Raw genomic sequence first — 19,327 nt, 5'->3', positions numbered from 1 at the left:
GGAGCTCTCCAGGCCAGGGAACACACTGCATGGAGTGGGCTGGACACCCTCAGCACCAGCCCTGCTCACAGGGAATGGCCCTGCTGCAGCATCGGGGAGGAAGGAGCTGCCAAAGGGCCTCAGCTCAGCACAGGGCATGGAGCCAGAGCTCCTGGGGCAGGGAAGGCTCCAGCAGTCCAGCCTTGGTGGAAGGATGGACCTTGTCTCCATGGGAGGATGGGCATGTCCCCATGGGAGGATGGGCATGTCCCCATGGAAGGATGGAGCTTGTCCACGTGGGAGGATGGGCTCTGTCCCCAGGGGATGATAGGCTCTGTCCCCATGGGAGCATGGGCTCTGTCCCCATGGGAGGATGGACTCTGTCCCCATGGGATGCTGGGCTCTGTCCCCGTGGGAGGATGGGCTCTGTCCCCGTGGGAGGATGGGCTCTGTCCCCATGGGAGGATGGGCTCTGTCCCCGTGGGAGGATGGGCTCTGTCCCCATGGGAGGATGGGCTCTGTCCCCATGGGAGCATGGGCTCTGTCCCCATGGGAGGATGGGCTCTGTCCCCGTGGGAGGATGGGCTCTGTCCCCACGGGAGGATGGGCTCTGTCCCCATGGGAGCATGGGCTCTGTCCCCATGGGAGGATGGACTCTGTCCCCGTGGGAGGATGGGCTCTGTCCCCGTGGGAGGATGGGCTCTGTCCCCACGGGAGGATGGGCTCTGTCCCCGTGGGAGGATGGGCTCTGTCCCCAGGGGAGGATGGGCTCTGTCCCCATGGGAGGATGGACTCTGTCCCCGTGGGAGGATGGGCTCTGTCCCCAGGGGAGGATGGGCTCTGTCCCCACAGGAGGATGGGCTCTGTCCCCACGGGAGGATGGGCTCTGTCCCCGTGGGAGGATGGGCTCTGTCCCCACGGGAGGATGGGCTCTGTCCCCATGGGAGGATGGGCTCTGTCCCCACAGGAGGATGGGCTCTGTCCCCACAGGAGGATGGGCTCTGTCCCCACGGGAGGATGGGCTCTGTCCCCACAGGAGGATGGGCTCTGTCCCCACGGGAGGATGGGCTCTGTCCCCACGGGAGGATGGGCTCTGTCCCCACGGGAGGATGGGCTCTGTCCCCGTGGGAGGATGGGCTCTGTCCCCGTGGGAGGATGGGCTCTGTCCCCGTGGGATGCTGGGCTCTGTCCCCATGGGAGGATGGGCTCTGTCCCCATGGGATGCTGGGCTCTGTCCCCGTGGGAGGATGGGCTCTGTCCCCATGGGAGGATGGGCTCTGTCCCCAGGGGAGGATGGACTCTGTCCCCATGGGAGGATGGGCTCTGTCCCCACAGGAGGATGGGCTCTGTCCCCATGGGATGCTGGGCTCTGTCCCCATGGGAGGATGGGCTCTGTCCCCAGGGGAGGATGGGCTCTGTCCCCATGGGAGGATGGGCTCTGTCCCCATGGGAGGATGGGCTCTGTCCCCAGGGGAGGATGGACTCTGTCCCCATGGGAGGATGGGCTCTGTCCCCACAGGAGGATGGGCTCTGTCCCCATGGGATGCTGGGCTCTGTCCCCAGGGGAGGATGGACTCTGTCCCCATGGGATGCTGGGCTCTGTCCCCACAGGAGGATGGGCTCTGTCCCCATGGGATGCTGGGCTCTGTCCCCAGGGGAGGATGGGCTCTGTCCCCAGGGGAGGATGGGCTCTGTCCCCATGGGAGGATGGGCTCTGTCCCCATGGGAGGATGGGCTCTGTCCCCAGGGGAGGATGGACTCTGTCCCCATGGGAGGATGGGCTCTGTCCCCACAGGAGGATGGGCTCTGTCCCCATGGGATGCTGGGCTCTGTCCCCAGGGGAGGATGGACTCTGTCCCCATGGGATGCTGGGCTCTGTCCCCAGGGGAGGATGGGCTCTGTCCCCATGGGATGCTGGGCTCTGTCCCCAGGGGAGGATGGGCTCTGTCCCCATGGGATGCTGGGCTCTGTCCCCAGGGGAGGATGGGCTCTGTCCCCGTGGGATGGTGGGCTCTGTCCCCATGGAAGGAGCTTGTCCCCAGGGGAGGATTGGCTGTGTCCCCAGGGGAGGATGGGCTCTGTCCCCACAGGAGGATGGGCTCTGTCCCCCAGCCCTCAGCAGCAGGAGCAGCAGCTGTGACTCACCCTCCCCAGTGGTTTGCAGGATGCAAATGTTGATGAATCAGCCTCGGTGTCTCCAGGCTGTCCTGGAGCCCCCTGTGTCACAGTGTCACACCAGCCCTGCAGCTGAGGGGCTGCCACAGCTGCTCCTGCAGCAGCGGGACGCAGGCACACGGGGATGGGTGCCCAGCTCTCCCTGTGCCACCAGGGACGTGCTGGCACAGCCTGCAGCCAGCATGGAGCCCCTGCCAAAGCTGTGCCCATCCTGGGGCTCCCCTCGCAGCCCCTGGGTTTGCTGCAGCCTTGGTGCCTGTGCCCACACCTCTGTCCTGCTCCCCTGGGTGCCTTTTGGGGATCCCTAAAAACAGGGGAATAAAAATTAAGGGAATAAAAGCTGTTCCATTTATTGAAGGGACTTCAAGTGCATTTATGACAGACAAAGCCCCCCATTACACCCAAAATGGATGACAGGTCATGGATTTCACACTTTTATAAGTTTGGTCCATTTCCATATTGGGGGTAATCTTCCAATTACAGCTTCAGCTAATGGAGTCATTTACCCTAAGTTTGCTCCCCACAACTCACTTTTGTTTCCATTTCTCGGGGCCTGACGCAGTGAGGTGTCCTTGATTGCCAGGCCTGGAGAGGAATTGCTGTGTCTGACCAAAATGGGAAAGCATCAGCTCACACTCTATATGGAGATAAAGCTATACACTAAAGAACTGCAGAATTACAAATATATGAAAATTATAAAAGCTAAAATCCTAAGGCATCACCCTTCTGATGAAAATATAACTCACTAAGGGCACACTGAGAGTCAGATCAGAGCAGTGTCCTCAAAGTACCAGGCACTGAAGGGAAACATTTTATATCTGTTTTGTTCTCCCTCCTTGCCCTAAGAAGCATTTCTTAATTTCTATCCAGGCTTTCCCTTCCAGCCAGTAGCACAGAAATTTGACTTTTGGCAGAATTCAGGCCACCACCCTCTCCTCAGCACACACCTGAGGGTTCAGCTTTGTGCACCTCCAGCAGCTCAGGTGGCTCCAGCCAGAGCCACAAATCAAACAGAAATTCCATAGAAGTCCTGCAGGCCTTCAGTGAAACTGGGGGACTCACTTAGATGGAAATCAAAGCATTACATCATTTGCAGAACAATTACATTCCATGTCCTTGCCAAGTTCAGCACAGTTCAAGGGTCCTGCCTGAAGTGCTGACATTTCGCCTGCCCTGGCTGGCTCTAAGTTGTGTTGTGGGTAGGTCTGCTTCATTTGAGGAGGAAAATGCCTGCCTACAGGCAATGACAGGATTTATTAACAAATAATGAGTGTCATTTCCCACACAGACCGTTTGCCACAGCCTCTAGCAGCTCAGCCACACGTCACCCACTGTGCCAGCACAGCCCTGCCTGTCTCCTGCACAGCCACCTCCTGCTGCCCACCCCACATCTCCCTTGCCATGAGAGCCCTTCCAGGATCCACACCACGGCAGGGGAGTGCAGGAGTGGGAGGAATGGCAGGGAGCTGTTTTATCAGCTGGGAGAGGCAGAGGAGCTGGGAATGAAGGCACAAAGGGGAAAAAATTGGCTGGATGTGTGTGGAAGGCGTTGCTTTGTCTTTGTTTCTCACCATCCAAGCCTCTTTGAGCTGGCAATAAATTGGTTTCCCCAGCTGAGTCTGTTGAGGCAGTGAGGATAAGTTCTGTACCTGCATTTATTTACCATGAGCCTTTCCAGTGTATTTTCTGTGCTATTCAGGAGGGGCAGTGACAGTGGCTGGGTGGCCGTGGGGGAGCTGATTGGGGTCAGCCCAATATTGAGATTTCAAGCACAGAGAGGTGTGTGCAGCCAGCAGGTGTCTGTCCTATAACACACTCTGAGTGCATCACACCAGGCTCAGCCCTGGATGCTGAGAGGGGAAAAATAACATTTCCATCTGCCCCAGCAGCTCCATGTGAGGCTGAGGGTTTACTGGAAATCACCACAGAGTCTCACTGCCCAGCCCTTTCACACCCAGCCAGAAAGAACAGAGATGCTTCACATTTCTGTGTTAATGTGCTCCTGGAGACCACAGGAAATAGCACTTTTTAAAAGTAGGTCTTCAGGAGAGGGGTAGCTATCTTCTTCTTCTTTTTTTTTTTTTTTTTTTTTTTTTTTTTTTTTTTTTTTTTTGTCACAGAGGAAATCAGAAGTAAAGAATGAGATGTGTAAAAAGCAGTTAAAGAAAGGCTGAATTTCCACACCAGTTACGTGATGGGTTCTGCCTGCAGGTGATTCAATGGTTCTGCACGAGGTTTTCACACCCTGAGAGCAAGAGCAAAGTGTTCAACAGTGGTACCCGAATTACAGAGGGCACAAACCACTAGAAAAGAGCTGCAAGAAAACAAAGAAGAACAGTTTGGTGACAAGAAAAGGTCAGTCTTCCAAAGAAGGCTGTACAAAGAAGGAACAATTGCTGTCTAAGTGTTCCTGGAGAGACAAGGGTTTAAGGCAGAAACCATGAATTTATTTTCTCTAAACCACATCATTCCTAGAACATTATTCTCTCTCTCTCAGTGGCTGTGGGCTGGTGGGGAGGACAAACTCCCCCTTGTCACCACTGCCGTTGCACTGTTGGAAACAATAAGGTTTAATAGCAAAATAACAAACAGAGAAAAACTGAGCCGGGTGCAGGAGGTCTTCGTTCTTGGTAAAACACCTCACAAAAGCCATTAGTTTCTCTGTTCTCTTCTTTTTCTACTAAATTGCCCAGGCAGAACTTTTTGGCTTTTGTGTAATTAACTATCCTTAAGTTTGAGGAGGAGGAGAGAAACTTCTGAGCTTCTTCCCTTTTTGAGGGGACAAAAGACAGTTTTGTCACACTGTTAAGAGAGGGCCACATTCCCACACCCAGGCAGCTTCTCCTCAGTGCCTGCAATCCCAGAGCTCCCAGGCAGGCAGCTGAGACCAAAGTGCTGCTGCCAAGTGCCATTTTTAGTGTTTGGGGGTTTTTCAAAGAGTTCAGTGGTTGTATGGCTGCTGGCAGCTCTGCCTTCAGCCCCAGTGCCCCTACCAGCACTCCTGAGCATGGCAGCCTTAGTGGCTGCCACCACGCCCCCAAGTTCTCTTGCTTTGTCCCCTCTGTGCATCCTCCAGCTTCCTTCAAGCACCAGGGTAGTGAGGAGAGTCTAGAGACTTGTAGTGCAGAGAGCACACAGGCCTGGCTGATGGAGAAAGGGCACTGTGAAAAATGCCAATCACTTGTTTTTAAGATTTTAAAAGTTTAATAGTAATAAAACGGTTAGAAAAATAGCAATACAATTAGAGTAATAAAAATTTGGACAATTTGAATTAGGACAATATGAGACAATAGAAACAAAGCGTTATGGATGTCCGGGTAACTTTTTCTGGGCAGCACAAGCCCAAAAAAGGACCCACGTTAACAGAGGACTAACCCTTAAAAACAATAACCTGTTGCATATTCAAACACCTCATCCATGATGCATAGATTCCATTCAAATACAGGATTCTGTCTGGTCAGTGTCAGCTTCTTCCTCCAAATCCTAATAGCACCTTTGAGATGGGAAGAAGTTCATTTCTCCTGATAATGGAGCAATAAATTCTCTTTCTCTGAAAGATTCAGGTGTCCTGTGGCTGCTATCTCACTGTGAGTCCTTTCTTTAAAAAAAAAGTATCCTACATAGCATCGTTTCTATTTTAACAATTTTTATAACCTAAAACTATATTTAACACAGTACTTAAGAGAATTAATACAGCATTACTTCCTAACACAACACATATAATGTTAAATAGAATATTTGCGAAAAACCTATCATAAAATACACACATTTTTCACAGCACATCTGCAAGGAGTGCATCACCAGGCCTGAGGGCAGCAGACACTCCTTGAGATGCCCTTGGCCAGGCCATAAAGAGAAGTTGGTCAGGCACACAAAGCCTCCATGCCCGCAAGGCAGAACCATTGCAGAAGCAAGCAGGAGCAGGAACGCTGGCTGGCACCAATCATGGCATCAGTAAAGCCACATGAACAGATATTTGTAACCAATACAATGTAAACTAAAGCTGTGTGGACAGCTAACAATAGTATAAAAGAACCTATCAAGCAGTAATAAATCAAACAAGATGCACACCTCATATTGAGTCGCTTCTTGATTCCAGACCCCTTCTAGATCTACATCTGGCGCCCGAACAGGGACCTAGCATTGTGCCCAGTTTTAGAAAGCCTCTGATTCTTGGTTGGACGGCCAAGAGGGAAGCTGTGACAGGAAGAAGGGTAACAGGTGAGTGGCATCTGCTCTGTGGGTAGCTGGACCAGCTACCTTCAAACACCAGGGTAAAGCGAGTCTAGAGACTTGTAATGCAGAGAGCATACAGACTTGGCTGATGGAGAAAGGGCACGGTTACCTGCAACAGTGCATCACCAGGCCTGAAGGCAGCAGACACTCCTTGAAATGCCCTTGGCCAGGCCATGAATAGAAGTTGGTCAGTCACACAAAGCCTCCATGCCTGCTAGCAGACTGTCAGCAAACCGCAAGGCAGAACCATTGCAGAAGCAAGCAGGAGCATGAACACTGGCTGGCACCAATCATAGCGTCAGTAAAACTGCATTAACAGATATTTGTAACCAATATGAACAGATATTTGTAAGCAATAACATGTAAGCTAAAGCTGCGTGGACAGCTAACAATAGTATAAAAGAACCTATCAAGCAGTAAAAAATCAAACAAGATGCACACCTGATATTGAGTTGCTTCTTGATTCCACACCACTTCTAGATCCCTTATCTCTACACCACGGCCGGGGTTTTGCTGACTTCTGTCTGCGGGGAGATAAAGGATCGCAGTGAGTGGAACAATTTTGGCTGAAATGCTGGTCAGGACTTTCAGGGAGTGTCCTGCAGGAGAGAGGAATCAGCACTTGGATGCATGTTGGAGTCCTGGCTGCTGAGAATTTGAGACTTTCTGTGCTTACAGGCACTGACCCCCAAGAGAACACTGCATTGACCTGAGGCTGTGGATAAGGCTTCCAAAATGGAATGACAGAACTGGGATTGTGGGTGTGGAGTTTGAGTAGAAGTGTTCAATTATCACAGGTGGAAAACTTAAGAGTTTAAGGTTTCAGAATACAGTAATATATGTAAAGCAAGATGGAGGTTTTAGGGCAATGACTGGTCCTTCTTCTTCACCTTCTTCTCCTTCTTCTTCACCTTCTTCTCCCTGGATTTGGGTGGTTTTGTGTAATTGGGTAAAAAAGTCCCCATTGCAGGCCATGGGTGGTTGGTTATTGGGTTAAAAGTAAAAATAATCCACGTGTCATTTCTTAATTAGACAGTTTGTCCTTAAAGCCCTTGTAGAGAGAGAGAGAGATGGGGCTCCATTTTTAGTGTGTTAGAGTGAAGCGCTGTAGAGCTCAGGGTTTGTGAGACAGTAACAGAGATAAGAACTAATAAACACCTGAGTCCCAACAAGAAATACCATCTACACGCATTTAATCCCTACCCTGGCAAAAAAGAAGATAAAAACTCAACAGAGGCAGAAGCTCCCAGTGCCAGTTATGGCCACCAGCAGCCCACAGCAAAGACCCTGATGGCAGCAGTGATCTGTGCAGGTGCTGCTCTGCTCCTTGCAGGGATCCTGTGCACAGCCCTGGCACTTGTCCTGTGCCACTGCAACCCCACAGCTCTGGAACGTTGTTGGATTTTCTGTGACCCCTGTCCTTGGAAGGAAATGATGAATCTGACTCCATGTTCTTAGAGGCTTGATTATATTATATTATATTATATTATATTATATTATATTATATTATATTATATTATATTATATTATATTATATTATATTATATTATATTATATTATATTATATTATATTATATTATATTATATTATATTATATTATATTATATTATATTATATTATATATTATGCAGAAAGGATACTTATAGAAGGCTAGAAGATACTAAAGAAAAACTCATGACTCTCTCCTCCAGAATCTGACACAGCTTGGCCCCTGATTGGCCAATAAGTCCAAACAATTCACATGAAACCAATGAAACAACCACCTGTTGGATAAACAATGTCCAAACCACATTCCAAAGCAGCAAAACACAGGAGAAGCAAATGAGATAATATTGTTTTCCTTTTTCTCTGAGGCTTCTCATCTTCTCAGGAGAAGAATCCTGGGCAAAGGGATTTTTCAGGAAATATGATGGTGACAGAATGTGTTTAATCTGTGCCTTGGAGTGCTCTGGAGACATGGATGCTTCAACTGGCAGATGGATCTCAGCCTGTCCCGTCACTAACATCCCCCTGTGCAGAATAAAATGCATGTGGTGACAAAATAAACCCTTCAAGGAGACAGGACCTCAGGATGGTTCAGACTGGAATTGGAAATTACCATCCTCTTCTTTCCATCTGAGCCTTACCTGAGTCACCTCCCCAGCACAGCATCAGGGTCTGCACAGGATGTGAGAGGGGATTTCAAACAAAATGATAATTTATTTCTGCTGCTTAAGGAAACAGAACAGTCAGCCAAGGCACCCTGGTTCAAACCAAGTGCAGCAATGGGATTTAACTGCTGAATGTGCTGGAATCCTCCTGGTTCAGGATTTCCTCCTGAAATCCTCCTGCTCCTTCGCTGCTGGTATCAAGCAGGGAACCTGAGAAAATGGCATTCTCCTTTGTGCATTCTTGGTCTTCTGTGGTTTGGATTTTGCAGCCATGATATTTTATGAAAAATCCTTTTGCTAGGATTATTTCTCCTGAGAAGCCTCAGAGGAAAAGAAACACAATAATTATCTGCTGCTGTGGAATGCAACAGGTGCATCTTTGATTGGTGTCATATGGTTGTTTTTAATTAATGGCCAATCACAGTCAGCTGGCTCAGACTCTCTGGTCAGTCACAAGATTTTATTATCATTCCATTCCTTTCCTTTCTAGCTTTCTGAAGAAATCCTTTCTTCTGTTCTTTTAGTATAGTTTTAGTATATAATTTTCTTTTAATATAATATGTATCATAAAACAATAAATCAGCCTTCTGAAACATGGAGTCAGATTCTCATCTCTTTCCTCGTCCTGGGACCCCTGCGAACACCACCACAGGATTTCTCCTTCAGGACTGTAATGAAAGTTAAATCTCAGATACCTGTTCTTCATGCAGGAATCCCATCAGGAGGCACAGGTGCTCCCCTCTGCTGCCTTTTCCTCGGACATATTTTGCCTCTGTGTTGACATAAACCTCACAGGAGTGAGGAGAGAGAAGCACCAGGGGAAATGGATGTGCCCAGCCCAGAGCTGAGGAGAACATGCAGCCCAGTCCTGGGAGCCATTCAGGTGGCCCAAAAGCCCAGCAGCTGCCCAAGGTGAATTATATAAATAAATTCTATACATATTATTATTATATAAATAAATTATATAAATAAATTCCCCAGGGAATTAGGTGACCAGCTGGCTTTCAGCTCCCTGGAATGACCTGACCAAGGGGAACCAGAGGAATCCCCAACAACAAAAGAAATCTGGACAGGGAGAATTTTTCAGCTGTTGTTGAAGGAAGCTGGCTGTGGAATGTGGGGAGAAGAGAGAGGGAGAGTTAAAATAAAATATATGTGGTGGTTTGTAAGGGGGGAGAGAAGGTGATTCTCTCACAGCCCATGGGGAATGGGGAGGCAGCTGAGGGAGAGGAAAGCGTGTTGTGATTTGGAGTTCCACCTGCAGCTTTGAGTCTCTTTGCTGCCCAGAGGAATGAGCAGCTCATTTCCAATCAAACCTGGGAGTTCCCAGAGCAGAAAGCCTTTGTGCTGTTCCCCAGCTGCTGGGACAGGCCATGTGCAGGAAGAGAGCACCAGGCTCTCCTCATCACCCCCAGAGATCAATCAGCAGCAAGCTGTCAAGTTTTCTTCTTCCTCGTTTCCTTTTTTTTTTTTCCAGTCATTAAAATCAACCAGAAATTCACATGCAACGTGTCTCACCTAGCAGCAGAATTACTCTGTCTTTACTCATCTCCTCCTCTCTGCTGTGCTGAACCTCAGCCACTTAGTCATGCCTAAAATTCCACTTCTGCAACCATGATGTAATAAATGTGTCAGAGCACTGGGAGAATGAAAGCAATATCTGAATGTACCCCTCTTTCCGTTCCCCTGTCTCTAACCACCAGACAAACTCCTTCCCAACCTGGTAAAAATGTGCCAAAGTCTGTGCAGCTCCTGGGGCTGGAAGTGACCCCACACAGGACATTGTGACAGAAACTCAGAGAGCCCAGGGCTGGCTTCAGGGGAAAAAAAAAGGAGGTAAAAAGAGATTAAAAAATAAATCTGTGATGTAACCCCTTGGTTACAACCCATCCCAAGCCTACACAAGGTTTGCAAGGCAATGGGACCTGGTCTCAGATAAATGGGATACAGCGTCTAACGCACATCAGACCCAAGAGAGGCCAAATCCCTGCCAAGCAGCTCTCTGTGCTGAGCAAACAATAAATATTTGCCATAAATATTTGCAGAGTCACAGTTTGGGCAGCCAAATTTTCCTCTCTGCTCCCCCTCCTCCTTTACACTATTCCCCTGTTTCTATTTCTTTATCCAGCTCCCTCAAGAAATTCAGGTTTATTATTTATGTTCAGCCTCTGCTAAAGAAGCTGTGATCAGAGCACTGAGCATCCAGTTCAAATGAGCTCCCCTTCCCCTAAAGGGCAAAATTTATTGCTAGAGGAGTTGATGAGAACCCTTTCCCAATAATTTTGTTGTGTTTTTTTTTTTTTTGTTTTTTTGTTTTTTTTTTTAATTCAGCATCAGAACAAATTTGGAAATAAGTTTTCTAATTAATAAAATTCTCAAGGGGGAACAAATTTAAACTTTTCAGAGCTAGGAAAAACTGTCAAGAGGAGTGAAAATTTCTTTCTGACTTGGCCACTTTTGAAAAGGATATCCTCACTTTATGACATTAACATGGAATGCAAAAGAAAAGCAACAGTTTGGGAGTTCAAACCGCAGTTTTTAAATTGTTCCCCCCAAACAGCTGCCCACAGGAGCTCTCAGTGTGCCAGGCAGAGGGAGCAGACCGGAGAACTCTGATCAGGAGATGTTCTGGGCTCTTCACCTACTGTCAGCCTATTTCTCTCCAGAGGGGGATGGAGCCTATTTACAGCCTATTTCTCTGCAGAGAGGGGTCTCTGGAGCCTGAAAATCTGTGTAAACATCTGGTGCTGGAACCCCTGAGGCACCTCCACACCCGAGCCAGGCTGCTCCATCAGGGGAGAGGGTGTCAGCTCAGAGCACTGCAAGCAGGGCAAAGAGAACCCAAACATCCCAAACATCCCAATGCTCACCCTGCTGGTGCACCTGGGATTGCCTTTCTCATGCACACACCCTTCCCTTGCTGGGGAGAGAACAAAATACTTGGAAAGTTCCGACTAAATTTCAGTAATTTATTTTTATTTTAAAAATTTTAAGTAAAACGCAAGAGCTATTAAAATCACAGAGTGGTTTGGACTAAAGTTGGCTCCAACACCCCCAGTTTATGGCAGGGACCCCTCCTGCTTGTTCAAAGTCCCATCACACCAGGGCACTTCCAGGGATGGGGCACCCACAGCTTCTCTGGGCACTGCCAGGGCCTCACCACCCTCAGAGGGAGGAATTTCTTCCCAATGCCCCATCTAAACCTGCTCCCTTTCAGTTTAAAGCCCTTCCCCTTTTCCTGTCACTCCATGCTCTTGTCAGGAGTCCCTTCCCAGCTCTCTGGCACTGGAAGGGGCTCTGAGGCCTCTCTGGAAAATTCTCCAGGCTGAATAACCCCAACTCCCTCAGCTTGAGAGAGCCCAATGTCAGCATTAAACACTCATTGAGCATTGAATGGTAACAATTTGCAAAAATGTCTTTCAATGAGCAGCTAATTTGCTAGATTGGGGGTTGACTTTATCAAAGTCGGTGTGGCACAAGCAGCCTGTGAATTGAGAAGGCCCAATCCTGCCCTGAGCGCACTCCCAGGCTGCAGGCAGAGCCCAGGAGCTCAGCATGGCTTTGCTCTGGCCATGCAGGGGTGCTTGAGGGAGGGATCACAGAGGGATCCCACTGTGCCCCTGGCCGGGAGCAAACCTGGGAGCCCCAGCCTGGCCCTGCAGCAGCTCTGCCCTCCTCAGGAGGCCCAGAACTGTTTGTGACAGCACTGACCACCCCCCTGTGCCCCTGGCTCTGATAGTGGCACCTCTGGGGTGCCCTTGGCACTCCAGGTAAGGACAGATCTCGTTCCCTCCCAAGGGCTCCCCTCATTGTCACAGACATCTTTTCATGAAAAATCCTTTCCTTAGGATTTTTCCTCCTGAGAAGCTGACAGGCCTCAGGAACAAAATGTAAACGTTGATTATCTGCTGCTGTGGGATGCAACAGGTGCATCTGTGATTGGTCTCATGTGGTTGTTTGTAATTAATGGCCAATCACAGTCAGCTGGCTCAGACTCTCTGTCCGAGCCACAAGCTTTTGTTATTAATTCTTTGCTATTCTATTCTTAGCTAGCCTTCTGATGAAACCACTTCTTCTATTCTTTTAGTATAGTTTTAATTTAATATATATCATAAAATAATAAATCAAGCCTTCTGAAACATGGAGTCAGATCCTCATCTCTTTCCTCATCCAAGAACCCCTGTGAGCACCATCACGCCCTCATCCTGCCCCGGAGCTGGCTGCAGCCACAGCCTGCATGGGCACTGTGGGGTGACCCAGAGAGCCCTTTGGGATCCTCCCAGCCCTTCCAGCCCTGTGCCAGCAGGCAGAGGAGCCTCGGGGCAGGTTCCCTGTTGTCCACAGATGCCCTGCCTCTCTCCAGGCTGCTCCCAGTAACAAGGGAAGCCCCTGGTGTGCTCGGCTGGTTTGGCTGCGGACAGCTGCACAAAGAGCTTCCTGTGGGAACTCAGCACATCCCTTTGGATGTCCAGGGTTGCCGAGAACCTTCTCGGGGGGCCTTAGGGACCCTGGCACGCTGCCCAGAGCACCTGGGGATCTGATTTTGACCCTTGGAGCAAGCTGCCAGCTTTGTATGAGGACCTGAAAGTCACACAGGTTTGAATGGTGTAATAACAAAATGATCACAGGGTGCAAATGTAGATTTTAGGGTTTTTGGTATGGGAGTTATGGGGACAAGATGGAGGAATCTGAGCGTGTCTTGTCCTTCTTTCTTGTTCTTGTTCTCCATTTTCTGCAGTGATGCTGGCACTTTGGGATTGGTTTAGAGTAGAAGCTCACTGTCTAACATGGGTGATAGGTTTGGGGAATTAAGTGTAAATATGTTATATGCAGTTTGTAGTATAAAAAGACAAGACTGCCTTGGGGGCGGTCAGAGTGCCTGTGGCTGCCCTGCTGAGCAGATCTCGGCTGGGCAGAAAGAAAATTTTATAGATAAGAATTAATAAACAACCTCAAGACCGAACAGTGAAGAGCCCAGACTCGTTCTTCAGCTGCTTGGGCTGAAGCAGAGACACCCTGCACATCTCGGGGCAGCAATTATCAACAGCCAACCCAAGAGCTTCCCACTCCCCACGAGGATGTCCCATCACCAGGAGAGCAGCACAGCCCAAAGAGCAAGCAGAGGAGGACAGCAATTCCCAGCCTTTCCTGGAAAGCTCTGGATGCAGCAGCTCCATCCCTGTGCTGCGCAGTTTCACCCTCTGATACGTGCAGAGAGAAAGTCAAGCCAGAAGACCCCTGAACTTCGTCCTTTTGAGATACTTTCCACCCTGAGAAGTGCAGTGGAAACATCAGCAATGTCAGCAGGGCTGCAGTTTTCCCCTCCCACTGGCCACAGCAGTAGCCAGACCACTGAGAGGTTTCAAAGAAATAAACTTCCCTGAAGCAGATAACACAAACCACAGCGAGCTGAGAGCAGCACAGGGCAAAGGAAACAAATGCTGGGGCTGCTGAGGAGCTCCAGGCACTGAGAGAAGCAGCAGAGCTGCAGAGGGACCAGGGCAGCCTCTGTGTCCTGCCTGTGACAGTGACAGTGACAGCCCCAGGGTCAGAACCCCGTGGAGCTGACACCAGGGTGAGCAAATGGGGTTTGGGGTTAATTTACACCACTTTGTTTCTTTGCCCTTCAGACCACTCTGTGAAAGTGCTTCTGGGGCCAGAGCTCACTCAGGTGGAGCCTTTGGGGACAGACAGCAGCAATTCTGCTCAGCCACCAGTGCCCAGCTCCAAACTGTGCATTGAGATCAGCCCCTTCCTGTTGGGCTGGGGCTGCCTGCTCTGTGCTGCCCACCCCACACCTCCCCAGGCCCCAGATCCTGATGTTTCCTGAGCTCCAAAGCCTCATGGAGAGGGCCCTGTGCAGTGCCAAGCCGGCAGCAAAGAGGGATGATGGCACTGTAATATTTTCTGGAAAATCCCTTTGCCAGGATTTCTTCTCCTGGGAAGCTGAGAAGCCTCAGAGAAAAATGAAAACAATAATTATCTGATTTGCTTCTCCTGTGTTTGCTGCTCTGGAGATTATCCAACATGTGAACTGTTTTTAATTAATGACCAATCACCAACAGCTGTGTTGGGCTCTGAGGAGTCAGTCAGAGCTTTCATTGTCATATTCTTATTAAACCTTCTGTCTGTATCCCTCTCTTTCTTCAGTATAGTTCTAGTATAGCGTAATGTCATATCATATCATATCATATCATATCATATCATATCATATCATATCATATCATATCATATCATATCATATCATATAACTAAGCCTCCTGAGAACAGGGAGTCAGATTCTCATCTCTCACCTCATCCTGGGGACCCCACAAACACCACAGGAAGAGGCTCCCAGGTTTCTGCCATGCTGGAGAAGGAATGGGGCCCTGAGCCCTGATCACAGAGGCCTTGCCATAGCCCAGCACCAAATGAGGAGAGGACAGCACCACTCACTAGAAAAATATATATTTACCATCTGTGTTTTTCTCAGGTGGGAACATCCCACGGCAAAGCCATGCACTGACAGTGCCAGTGTCGCCAGGACTGGGGTGGCAGAGCAGCCCCATGGGGAGCCCTCATGTGCTGAAGGGGCGGGAGAGAGCTTGAGGTGCTGCTTTCACCTCCAGCCCCAGTGCCCTGCAGAGCCCATGGGCACCCCAGCACCCCCACACCATGGTTGCTCACATTGCCACGTCTGGGACACCCCCCAGGGCACTGCTGCTCCTGGCACCTTCCTTGCAAGGCACTTGGGATGAGTTAAATAAAGAGGTTGAGGAGCATTTCCGGGGCTGGGAACGGTCCATAGCTTACAGAGGATGAGCAGAGCCCCTGTCCCAGCCCAGCTGGCAGGGGGGACAGCAGTGCCAGTGCTGGGCAGTGCCAGCCATGTCTCAGGAGGAGCAATCGTTCACACTGCTCATCCCACACCACTGTGGTGTCATGGCATCACCCAGGCGCCTCCTGAACACCCCCAGCTGTCCCCAGCAGTCTGTGCCACACAGGGAGCGGCAGGTCCCACCATCTTCTCAGGCAGCAGGTAGTGAGTTCCAGCAGGGTCTGCAGCACGCCACATCCTGAGTTTGTTGGGTTTTTGCAAGGAGAACACGTGCAATTCTGTTCAGGCCGATGCAGCACAGCCCTGGTGCTTTCCCATTGCTTGGATCCCCTCGTGCTGAAGTCCAAACATGGTTTCTGGTGGGTTTGGTGGTGCCCAGGCCGCTCCCAGCCCTCACACATCCGTGTGGGGGTGTGTGTGTGTGTGTGTGAAGGGCCTGCCAGCCACGCTCCACTTCAAAGCTTAAACAAACCAAAGAAAGTCTTGGACTCCTCAAAGTTGACCAGGGCGATTTTGGAGACGTTGACGTGCAGGCTGTCCATCCTCCTGAGCCTGAAGAGAGCGCCCAGGTAGCTGCTGCGGGCCCACATCCTCTGGCCCGAGCAGAAGTTGGCGGCCTTGTCCTCCATGAGCACCAGGCTGCCCGGGGACGCCGGGTTCCTCTTGTACACCACGTGTGCCAGCAGCAGCGGGCTGTCGCAGGCCGTGCCCCGGAACAGCACCCGCGAGTACACGAAGTACAGCCCCGGCTCGCTGACCCGCAGCCCCCGCGCCTCGTACTGCACCCCGCTGGTGTAGGCATGGCCAGAGCTGGGCTCCCACTCCAGCGGCAGCCCCTGCTGCGCTGGGTTGCCTGGAAAGTGAAACAAGGCCGAAGAAAAGGTTGGGAAGTGGGTTTGGTCGGGTGGGTTTGGTCGGGTCACGCCCCACAGCACAAGGCAGGGTTCTCCTGTTGCGGTGTGATGGAGTAGCCTGTCTCAGCTATCCCAGTTCCTTCCCCAGGTGTGCCAACAACCTCTCCCTTCCCCTCCCCTTGTCCCTGCTGAGTGCTGTCCTTCAATCTTGGCATTCCAGAAGGGCCTCGAGTGATTGGCAGAGTTCAAAAGATGCCTTACACCCCTTGAGGGACCATCCAGATGTCATTTTTCCTCTGAGACTTCCCCACCCTTTCCTGGTTGATGACTCCCTACCCTTTCCCTGCCCCTCTCCCTGGGGTTAAAAGACACATTTCAAGGAGTTCTGTTAGAGCTGGCGCTGGATTCAGAGGCCTGTGGTCCAGAATAATGATCTGGATCCAAACCCTCCATCAGAACCAACTCCTTTCCTTCACCATCAGCTTAAAGCTACTCCACCAGAGCTAAACCTGAGCTCCTGCATGCCTGGACTTGTCCCACATGCCAGCTGCAGCATCCAGACAGATAAAGGTGTCTGTGAGGTGAAACCCCACACATCCAGCCAGCCAAGGGTGTCTCTGAGGTGAAATCACCACACACCCAGCCAGCTAAGGGTGTCTCTGAGGTGAAATCACCACACACCCAGCCAGCCAAGGGTGTCTCTGAGGTGAAATCACCACACATCCAGCCAGCCAAAGGTGTCTCTGAGGTGAAATCACCACACACCCAGCCAGCCAAAGGTGTCTCTAAGGTGAAACCACCACAGCTGCTGCCTTTGGTCAAGCAGCAAGGCCAGACCAGCCCAGGCACGTCCCATCCAGCTATATTGGGATTTAATTCCAATATTCTCCAAGCTTTGTCTGCAGTGTGCAAAGTCCTCCTGGGCCTCACCCCTCAGCAGTGCCAGCCCCAGTGCCACTCGTGCCCTGCACACCACAAAAACCAAGCCAAACCCAGCCTCACTGAGAGGGGGAGGTTTCATCTGCGGAGCAAATTTCCACTGTCAGAGCAGATGTGTCACCTGAGGAGAGCAGCAGAGCCTGCGTGGGATGGGCTCCTCAGAACTCCAGCCGTGGCATCCCCTGACCCCACCCCAGCTGCCATGGCACCCTCTGCCCCCCTCTCAGGTGCCATCTGGCCCCATCCCAGGTTCCATGGCACCCTCTGCCCCCACCCCAGGTGCCAGCCCTGCCCCCAGCACGTACCTGTGACGTGGGCTGCCCTCCTGGCCTCCTTCCTGTGCCCTGCACAAAGAGAGGGAACATTGGCCACGAGCTCCATGGAGGAGCCAGCCCAGAGGGCAGGGGACACCTGAGACCCCATGCCCCTGCCCAGGCAGGAGCTGGAGCTGCCCTCAGGGTGGGACAGCACAGCTGGGGAAGCTCTGCCTGCCCTCAGTTTTCTCTGGAGAGAAGGGGCCATTCCAGTGACCCGGTGTTTGGAGCCCATCCACTCCATCCCTTCATTTTCCCCAACATCTACTTCATCATCTCTAATTTCAGAAACATCCTTTTCTTTTCTTTTCTCAAGCCTATTAAATTTTCCTCTCTGCTCCCCCTCCTCCTTCACACTATTCCCCTGTTTCTATTTCTTTATCCAGCCCCCTCAAGAAATTAATGTTTATTATTTATGTTCAGCCTCTGCTAAAGAAGCTGTGATCAGAGCACTGAGCACCCAGTTCAAATGAGCTCCCCTTCCCCTAAAGGGCAAAATTTATTGCTAGAGGAGTTGATAAGAACCAGGACTTCCCTTTCCCAATAATTTTATTTAATTTTTTTTAAATTCAATATCAGAACAAATTTGAAAATAAATTTTCTAATTAATAAAATTCTCAAGGGGGAACAAATTTAAACTTTTCAGAGCTAGAAAAAAACCGTCTAGAGGAGTGAAAATTTATCTCTGACTTGGCCATTTTTGAAAAGGATATCCTCGCTTATAACATTAACATGGAAGGCAAAAGAAAAGCAACAGTTTGGAAGTCCAAACCACAGTTTTTAAATTGTTCCACCCAAATTGAAACTTTTTTTTGGGGTAAATCAAAACCATCTGAATGAAATCTAGGAAAACTGGCAGGTTCTTGTGGAAAGTTTCAGTGTTGCTGGGTTCCTCCTGCAGCCGCGGACTCACCTGTGAGTTTCTGAGAGGATGCAGGAGGGATGAGCTCAGCGCTGGCAGACTGGCAAGAGAGAAGAGGAACATTGGTTTAGAGTTGTGAGCAACTTTTGGCAGTGCTTAAATCAGAGATTATCTCCATGGGGAGCTGCAAAGTGCTGGGAAATACACAGAGAGAGAGCTGGAAGGAGCACAGATATCCTGACAGGGGAACAAGCACCCTGTTCCTCTGTGCCAGCAGCCACTGAAATGCCACCTTGGTGCCCCCCGGGAGCATCCCAGCCCATTCCAAGCGTTCCTTTCCCCCTTTCCCCCTTTCCCTGCGCCCAGCCAGGCAAACCTCACCTCCCTGAGTTCATCCACCTCCTTCTCCAGGTGAAAAATCTTAAATATGCTCAGCCCCACTCCGGTGAAGGCCACCAGGATCAGCAGGAACATCACGAGGAAGCCGGCGCTGCTCCTTTCCCCGCGTTCCCTTCCTTTATCCCGCGGTTTTCTGCTCCGGTCGGGCACGGGCGGTGGGAAGGGAGCCGAGGGGACAGCGGGGGCGCAGGGAGCCGCTGTCTCGGCACGTCCATCCACCCAGAAGATGTGCGGGTAATAACGGAGGTTCTGCTGCACGGGGGGCAGCTCGTCCCCGCCGCGGCAGCCGAGCCCCGCGGCTCTGCCCCGCTGCGGCTGCATCCGTGCGCTGCGAGGGCAGGATGCTGTGCGAGGATGCTGCGGCTTCGAGAGGCTCCGAGCATCGGCAGCAGAGCCCTTTCCGGCCCCGCGGGACCCACCCTCCTCCCACAGCCCCGCTCCCGGGGCTCCCGCAGCCGCTGCCCGCAACCTGCTGCCCCCGCTGTCCCCGGTATCCTGCACTCAGGGGACAGACGCAGCCCTCCCCGGCAGGGGATGTGGTACCGAGCCCGTGGGATGAGGAATTAGGGATGAGGGATCGCTCCGTCCCCGCTCCCCGAGCA

General features: G+C 50.9%; 1 protein-coding gene across 1 annotated transcript; it reads right to left on the bottom strand.

The window, feature by feature from the left end:
• Positions 1-14,819: 14,819 nt before the first annotated feature.
• On the bottom strand, positions 14,820-19,046 carry FASLG (Fas ligand). The gene is made up of 4 exons (XM_063165143.1): positions 18,708-19,046; positions 18,378-18,426; positions 17,456-17,494; positions 14,820-16,210 (listed from the first exon to the last, which is right to left on the bottom strand). Exons 1-4 carry the CDS (start codon positions 19,044-19,046, stop codon positions 15,813-15,815), a joined length of 825 nt encoding a protein of 274 aa, XP_063021213.1. The 3' UTR covers positions 14,820-15,812.
• Between the last annotated feature and the right edge of the window lie 281 nt (positions 19,047-19,327).

This window comes from Melospiza melodia, chromosome 11 (genome assembly GCF_035770615.1).
Source record: "Melospiza melodia melodia isolate bMelMel2 chromosome 11, bMelMel2.pri, whole genome shotgun sequence".
In the NCBI taxonomy this organism is placed as follows: Eukaryota; Metazoa; Chordata; class Aves; order Passeriformes; family Passerellidae; genus Melospiza; species Melospiza melodia.
Note: the sequence above shows the minus strand (reverse complement) of the source record. Positions and strands in the feature narration are given on the sequence as shown.

Excerpts from the sequence above, each read along its gene's own strand:
- FASLG (XM_063165143.1), bottom strand. The coding sequence starts at position 19,046 with ATGCAGCCGCAGCGGGGCAGAGCCGCGGGGCTCGGCTGCCGCGGCGGG. Across the intron at positions 17,495-18,377 it reads ATCCTCTCAGAAACTCACAG|GGCACAGGAAGGAGGCCAGG; the intron begins GTGAGTCCGCGG and ends CTCTTTGTGCAG. Across the intron at positions 16,211-17,455 it reads GAGGGCAGCCCACGTCACAG|GCAACCCAGCGCAGCAGGGG; the intron begins GTACGTGCTGGG and ends TTCACTTTCCAG.